The sequence below is a fragment of the Protopterus annectens genome, chromosome 16.part0 (assembly GCF_019279795.1).
Source record: "Protopterus annectens isolate FY-2018-M chromosome 16.part0, PAN1.0, whole genome shotgun sequence".
Taxonomy (NCBI): Eukaryota; Metazoa; Chordata; order Ceratodontiformes; family Protopteridae; genus Protopterus; species Protopterus annectens.
The window spans coordinates 114,767,452-114,775,771 of record NC_056750.1 but is presented as its reverse complement, the minus strand read 5'-3'; the positions used below and the strand labels follow the sequence as shown (position 1 = coordinate 114,775,771).

The 8,320-nt window shown below is 40.3% G+C and overlaps 1 protein-coding gene across 1 annotated transcript; it reads right to left on the bottom strand.

Moving 5' to 3' along the window:
• Positions 1-5,502: 5,502 nt before the first annotated feature.
• LOC122790361 (ficolin-2-like) lies at positions 5,503-7,011 on the bottom strand. The gene has a single exon (XM_044057877.1). The coding sequence runs from the start codon at positions 7,001-7,003 to the stop codon at positions 6,023-6,025; it is 981 nt and encodes a 326-aa protein (XP_043913812.1). The 5' UTR covers positions 7,004-7,011; the 3' UTR covers positions 5,503-6,022.
• Between the last annotated feature and the right edge of the window lie 1,309 nt (positions 7,012-8,320).

Here is an 8,320-nt window from a genome sequence, read left to right as displayed (position 1 = left end):
ATTCTGGGCATCACATAAATTTAGTGGCCCTTGCATGGCTTGGACCCAGAAACAGACACATCTTAGTCACTGGTTTGACCACTATACCATCCATGATACATTCCGCATTGATGGTAGCTCGGATATATGACTTCACTACAGGTATTCAACAGTACTGGCAACAAATGTGATAGTTGGTTGATGTACATATGTGTACGGACCTCTCAACCACTCAGGGACTAATTTCAACAGTAACAGGGACAAGGCAAGGACAAATCAGGGACAATCATGGACACTTTTAAAATATTAGTACTATTAACTTGAAACATTGACAGAATCAGAGCATATGTATTAATACTTATTTTCTGAAGTAAAAGATGTCTATTACTCTTAATTATTGTCATTATTCATTCAGTGTAATTCACCACCTTTCCTCCAAAGGTCACTGGTTTTAGGGGGGATTAAGAGGCTGGCCAGTTATTGTGTGAATGCTCTGACCATTGGTAGGGTTGCCACCTTTTCATATGGCCAGGATGGGATATATTCGGGACACACCAGATTTTTCAGGGCAACACATACCCACGGTCAGTACAACAGATAGTACTTTTGTTTTATGCCTAAATGTAAGCTTATTGTTGTAGCCGTTTAGCTGCTTCTTAAGTTTCGTTTACTTGCTTATTCTGTTTCTTGTAACATGTAGGTATTTTACATACGGAAATAACTATTGTATGTGACTATTACATAAGATGTGGGACATAATTATGTCCTATGATCGCAGGATATTTTACATTTATAATAGTTTTGGTATGGACACAACTGCCCAGAGGGGGACTGTCCCTCACAATGTGGGACAGGTGTTAACCCTGACCATTGGGCTAGACTTAGCTATTGGCGGCACGCTAACACGATGCGTTTCGCTTCCACTTGGTATAACTATCAACACTGCAATAGAATATGGGCACGGGGTTTTAAATGTCATTTGTTCGAGGGATGGGGACTCAATATTCAGCTACGTGCATTTGTGTTTGCTTCTTATTTTTGTGTTCGCAAAACTGTCTTGCATGCTTTGCATACGTTTCAGTATCCACGGACACTGACAGGTGTGATTACTATTAGAGGCAGGCTGTACTATTCAGTATTTTAGGTTGCACGTAAACAGCTGACATGTCCACGCCCCATGTACTCGCGCATGTTTCCTATGCACGTGGATGTGGCGGCAGCATGCCTTGATTAATATACATATGGCGCTACTTCACCATCTCTACGTCACATGGTCGGCGCAAGCCTAACGCCGTTTTTAAGCCAAGCTTCATCCGGGGGAATGTGTTTGATCTAGTTTGATTTCAAAAGCTTAACAGGGTCAGCCCTGGTTAGTGTTTGGAGGGGGTAACTGTTTTGAAATGTCAGTTTTGTTATTGTTTTAAGAAAACATTTTTTATATGCATACATTTTCTTTCATTATACAATGTGTTTTCATCATAATTCATTTTAATATAATTCAAAGGTGTTTTTATTCATACATCTGTATTTTTATTGTTATTTAAAGAGGTCAGTTGTCATGTGATTCTCTGGATTGCTTTAACTAGAGCACGTGGCGCTGTTTTGAACAGATTCTGATGACATTATATGTATTTGTATAGAAGGAACACTGATCCACAGCACAGTTTTGTACCCCCGTGTCTCTTTGAATGTATTCCTCTGTCTATCCTTTGTTAAACTGTAATTGCATATGTTCTTCACTCTGCTTTTATTTTATGTGTAAGTGTACACTTGAGCTGAACCAGAAAACAGTCCATTAGGATCAATGTTCTGCCACGTTAAACAAATTTATAAATAAACAAACACATACATACATACAGAAATACAGAAATAAAAATGTAGTTGAGCAAACCTGAGAATTCTAGCTGAAGTAATTGACAAGAGATGTAATCTGAAAACCACAGTTGTCCAGAGGTACCTACGATAAAGTAAGACATTCACCAAAAGCAGGTAGACATGAAGGGTATAGAAAAAAGCATCTGTGGGGTCAAAAAAGAAAGCACCAAAGTTAAATGTTATGATGTGTGCATCAAATCAGAAACTGCTGCATGTTAACAGGAATAGTGTGCTATAAAATAAGCAAGTAAAGGATATTGCTCAGTGAGTGTAATAACAACTCATTCTAATGGGCAAGGTAAGAGTTTCACACGCAACCTGACTTTTGACCACCAGGTTGCCTCCATTATACAGAAGGCTTTCTACATGGCCCACCTCATAAGTAACAGTATTTCATCCAGGAACAAGGAGGTCACAACATCCCTGTACTCCTCCCTTATCAGACACATTATCAAGTGCAATGTCCCCTTCAGCATGTACTTTGCCAAGCACGTGCAGCAGCTGTAGAGACCACAGAGGATCCTTACCAGGAAAATCCAGGGTCTCAAACACCTATCCTATACAGATAGGCTAAAAGCCCTGTCCCTCTACTCAGTCTCATAAAGACTGCTTAGAGGTGACCTGTGTCTGGCATTCAAGGCCATTTCAGACCCAGCCTTGATGGAGTTGCTGCATATTCGTAAGACAAACTCCACACATGCAACCTGCACGCAAGGCCTTAACCTGGTCTGTGACATTAATAGAACTTGTTGGCGGGATAGATTTGTGTCCCAAAGACTGCCCCGTCTGTGGAATAGACTCTTTCTCCATGTCAAGCAGAGTACCTCTCTAGCCCTCTTTAAGAGGAACCTGGAAGACTAGATAGGAAACAGAAAATATACCCCTGGGATCCCATCTGTGTCCTTGCTGGACAGGGGAAACAGGTGCTGACTTAGAGGGAATATGGGTGAAATTCTTGGCTAGGCTTATAAGGGCGTCCGGGCCAATAGCCTAGTATCATCCTATGAACATCTCATCCTATGGACCTATAAGCAACAGTTTGTCTTCTTGAAATGTACAGTATAGTGAATTTAATGTAAAAAAAACAGAGTGTGTGAGTAATGCAGCAGCCATTAAGCAAAACACTTCAGGCAAAATATTTAACAATGTTATTAACGATTATCCAGAAAGTATCCCTACAACTGAATATGCAGAACATGTATGTAGTGTGCAATATGCAATGCAGAATGTTTGCACAACAGACAATACAGGTGATGTGCACATTTTTGATGCAGAAATGATGCATTCCAGTCAGATATGTGGATGAAAGATTTCAGCAACAAGAAATTATTACCAGTCTCCCATATGACCAAGGATGAACTGTTTCAGGGAGGCATGGTAAGCCCATATTGCAGAAAATGTTAACTTAAAATGTCACAAAGTACTAGAGTTACAAAGAAAGGTTATACTGGAAGTAATAAAGAAATGGCTTTAGATGGTCATAGTAGAAGAGTGAAAAATGAGTACAACAGCTTCATAAATGCTGCTTCCAAAATCTAATGGAACCATTAGGGTTTGTAGTGATTTTAAGAGGTCGAACAACATTGCAGATCTAGAAAGTTACCTGGTACCTAGGACTGAGAAAATACCACAAAGATTGCCAAAAGCAAAAACTGTACTAAGTGTGATACAGCCATTTAATGTACTGCACCAGCTTGGTTTGGCTAACCACAATGCAAATGGCTAACAAAGGGCATATAAGCTACCCAGTGGGCATGAAACTGATGGCTAAAGGGATTAATTGTAGCATAACATAGTGGAGCTCACTAAATGATGAAGCACACATGACCCAAAAGTGTATAAATACTGATGTGAATAGTATATACAGAATCTTAATACGGAATGTGGTGCAGATGAACACTGTTGCTTTAAGTTGGAATGTTTCTTTACCTTAGAGAGAGAGAGAGAGAGAGAGAGAGAGAGACTCCGCTGTATTTGTGACAACATTTTTAATGATATGGTTAAAGCTGTCTAACATGGGTTGAGGAAGGCCCCTGCGAAGACTGTTATTAAATAGATACAGATATAATATAAATCATAAAATAATTCCCTCCACCCCAGGTGCCAATAACATAAACAGGTACAAAAGGAAACAAGCTTATTATTTTTATAGTTTCTTCGGTTACTGAAATTAAAAGCTCACACGTTTATTTTTTAAATATATAATGCTTAAACATTGGTAGTGTATAAACTTTTGCAAAACAACAAACTTGCTGATAACATAGGGCGATACAGTGGCACAGCACAGGTAACACAGTGGCACAACGCAGGTAACACAGTGGCACAGCACAGGTAACACAGTGGCAAAGTGGACAGTGTTGTTGCCTTGTAGCAGGAGGTTCCCTGGTTCAATTCTTGACAGGGGTGCCTTCTGGGCAGAGTCTGCAAGTCCTCTGTGAGTTCTTGTGGGTTTCATCTGGGTGCTCCCATTTCTTCCCACATTCCAAAGACATGCAGTAGGTGAATTGGAGACTCTAAATTGGCCTTAGGTGTAAGTGTGGGGTGTGGAACAACAACTGCAGCAGGGACAGCCACCCAGTGGTGTGAACCTTGGCTCTAGATGATTGTCACTGTTGAAGTGACACCCTAACCCCATGTTCAAAAATGTAGAAAAGGATTATGGATGGATTTGAGCAGTTTGCTCAGTGTGCAATTTTATTCAGTAAAGACTGCATGCAACCAACCACAGTCATTTCAATTATAAATGTGTAGATAATGGGTAAATCCCACCTCCACCCAATATCTGTAATGCTCAAAACACAATCACATCTTTGTTTTGAGGTTCTAACATTAACCTAAAAAGCTGGTAAATGCTTGTGCCTAGCAAAGATAATCGCACAATTCATAAAATTAAGACATTTGAGATGACTTTTGAGCTATACTAAAAGTTTAAGAAATGTGCAAAAACATTTGTATGCAGGTTTCCATATTTGTTTAATTTACTATGCTTTATACTTCTGCAGAAGTCATCTTTCCACCATACTCTGCACATCATCACCACCCCCAGAAACTAAAAGCAAAAAGGTAATCCAGAAAGATCGAGTCAGGTCTGGCATCCCACCTGTGACTCAGAGGGTGACAGGACTAATGAGAAACAAGAGTACAAAGAATTAGTCCAGAGAAGTATCCCCTCACTATCTATCCCATATAGCACAGATCATCATCACAGGTTTTCTTTGTCACTACCAAATACTGGTGACCCAGTGAAGGAAACCCCAGCCTTCCACCCTTACTTAGCAAAGGAACAATGTTTTAGGCATTTGTTCTTCACTTACTAGTCTAGCCTTAAAGGAACCCAGCCTCATCAATGAAACACACACACACGCACACACACACACACACACACACACACACACACACACACACACACACACACACACACAGACACACACACACACACACAGACACACACACACAGACACACACACAGACACACACACACACACACACACACACACACACACACACACACACACACACACACACACACACACACACACACACACACATTTAATCAAAAACATAACACATGTTGATTTTTCACATTCTAAGAACCAATCCTTTCAGTTTTAAATTGCCCTTTAGGATACAATCTCCGTGGTCTTCACACTCATACATGATGTTACATGTAAAACCATTTTATTCAGATGTTGGAAATAAATTACAAAATGCATAACATGATCACTTAAACTGTACATTTGTGCATACAAGCTCAGCAACAGAAACATCAGAAATGCAGATGCTGAAGTGAATTCAAACAGTGTATAATGTATTCTTCACCAATACATGTAAGACGCAATATAGAGTAATATAAATGCAGCTACAGAAAGGGAATGTTGCAAAGGTTAAGTTATTACTTAAATTGCAATCCTGCTCCTCTCAAAAATTCTCTTCCTATTCTGTCTTTCTGTTTTCTAAACTCTCTCATAAAAATTATATTATACAGTACTTTTTTTAAATATTCACAACATGCAATAAGCTTACACTGTCTGTCCTTCATTATATATCAGACAAAGGAATACAGCTGTGTTAATCAGGTTACAAATTATTGTTACATACATAAATTATCTTATTGTTTAATGAGTTGAATTAACAGCAAATTTCAATGATAAAAATGTACATGAACCATTTACATTGGCCTAAATTTCATGTCAGCATATTTGTAAGAATAGCCAACTCCTTTGCCAGTGCCCCAGTCTATCCCATATTTGCCAGTTTTCCCTCTAAGGTAGCGTCCATTAAGGTTAGAGTGATAGCAGCCTACATACCACCAGGCACCACTTACGGTAACGGCACAGTTCTGGTCTGCATTATCATTATCTCTGTCATGGGTGGAAAAAGGCTGCATACTATGTACCTTCAGAGAGTCTCCTGCCGTTCCTTGTACAAATTCCCCAAGTATAAGTCTGTAAAGATCAGACTCACCCTGAATTCGGAAGGACCTGTAGGTTGCATAAGTTCTTTCATGATCAAAATCCTCTAGGTCCACACGCAGCTGAAAGTCTCCTGTTTTGGTGAGCTGATGAATATTCTCGTTCCCCAGCCAGAAGTCAGACAACCGATTTCCAAACCCTTCCTTGTACTCCTTCCAGCCACGGTAAAAATCTACAGAGCCATCCATGCGCCTCTGAAACACCAGCCAACCTCCTCCGTCAGTGTGCATGTCACAGAACACCATCACTGCTTTACAGCTTTCAGTGTACACTGTGTACCAACCACTTAGTACCTGCCCATGGGCCAGCACTTCTTTGCAGTTCTTGGCACCTTGCTGACAGTCTGTGATACCTAAGTCATGGCAGCTTCCCTTTTCACCTTTTGTTCCTTGGACACCCTGGTCTCCTTTAGGTCCAGTATTTACAGAGAGTCCCTGCTCACCCTTTTCTCCTTTGACTCCAGCAACCCCAGTATCACCTCTGCTTCCAGGAAGCCCATTCAGACCAGGGGTCCCAGCAGCCCCAGGTACACCAGGGCATCCCTGTAGTACAGTGAGCCTCTCAGACCCCGACAAACCAACAACTTTAATCTCTGGACATGTGTGCTCCCCTCCAGTAGAAACTATAGAGCAGAAAACAAAGGCAGCCTGAGTCCAGAGGTCTATTCTGTACTGCATGATTGCTGTTTTCAAAGTATTGCAGTTGTAACATTGGGACAGATCTTTGCATTTAAAACACTCCCAGATACAGCTGTTCACACAAGTTTCCTAAGTAACGCTGATGTTTACAAAAACATTAACTCATTCACTCAGCATTTCATTGGCTCGAGTCTGATTGATAATCCAGTAATAAGACAGCTATATATTTTCCTTATGAACATCAGAAAATCTGCCTTAATTAGCTGTTATAATTTCAAGAGTAATGAAATTGTATTCTGTGCAAAAAATACATTTCAAAACAAAGAAACACATATGCTAAGATGTGACCAAGACAAAAATATTTCCACACTCTTGAGTTATATTAGTAGTGAAATCATTTAGAGGTAGCATATGAAAAACAAAATACGCCATTTAAATGTAATTTCAAATAGAGCAATAATTCACAGTGAATGCTGTCCACCTGCATTACATCATTCAAAAAGATAGACTGTAGTGCCTTGCTCCATTCTGTAAGGGATGGACTCTAACTGTAACCTAGGTGACAGTGGTTCAATTAGCAGGCCAGGGAATAGCAGAAGTGAAGGGGTATGGGCTGCTTGCTTCTCCTGGTGGGGCTTGGGAAGGATGTGCACACTCTGGGAACTAAGTGGGAAATGTGATCCTCGTGATGGAGACCGGGGAGACCTTCGCTCATACTCTGGGAAGAGGGACAGACCTCATTTGGAGGGCATGTCCCTTCCTGGTGCTTGGTTAGATGTGCACAGGAGCTAGAGAATGAAAAAGCAGAAAAAAATCAAATTGCTCCATTGGCTGTTAAAATGATGCCCCCCCCCACTAGTCAGCCCTAGCCCAAGTGATGGGGAACAAATAGGCAGGCTAGCCAGGAGGGGGCTGATAATCGACAAGCAGCAGAAGTAAAACATCAGAAAAAATACAGATTGTGAAATTTGCTGGCATCGTCCAGTATCCAAAACAGTGTCAATATAATTGTAATAGAGAAGAGCTTAGTAGATGGGTTTTCAACTAGCATAAGTGATGGACTTATCTCGTGGTTGTTGCTGTTCATTTAAGCACATGCAAAAACAAACTCGCCAAAGGTAACAATAAACAACACATGCAGATCATAATAGCTTAAAGATCCAGAAACATATGTGTATAGTTTGTATCAGTTCCAGAAAACAAAGGTTTGTTGGAGTTAACATAATCAAAATCCACTCATTAACGTTACATTTTGTCACCCTATCAAAAAATAAAAGTTGCATTTTTGCAAAATGACAACCCTCCTGCACCCTCCACATGAGGGACTGTAACCCCTATGCCCCACAACTTAATATA

Bases quoted from the DNA above. Each gene is read 5' to 3' on its own strand.
- LOC122790361 (XM_044057877.1), bottom strand. From the start codon at position 7,003: ATGCAGTACAGAATAGACCTCTGGACTCAGGCTGCCTTTGTTTTCTGC.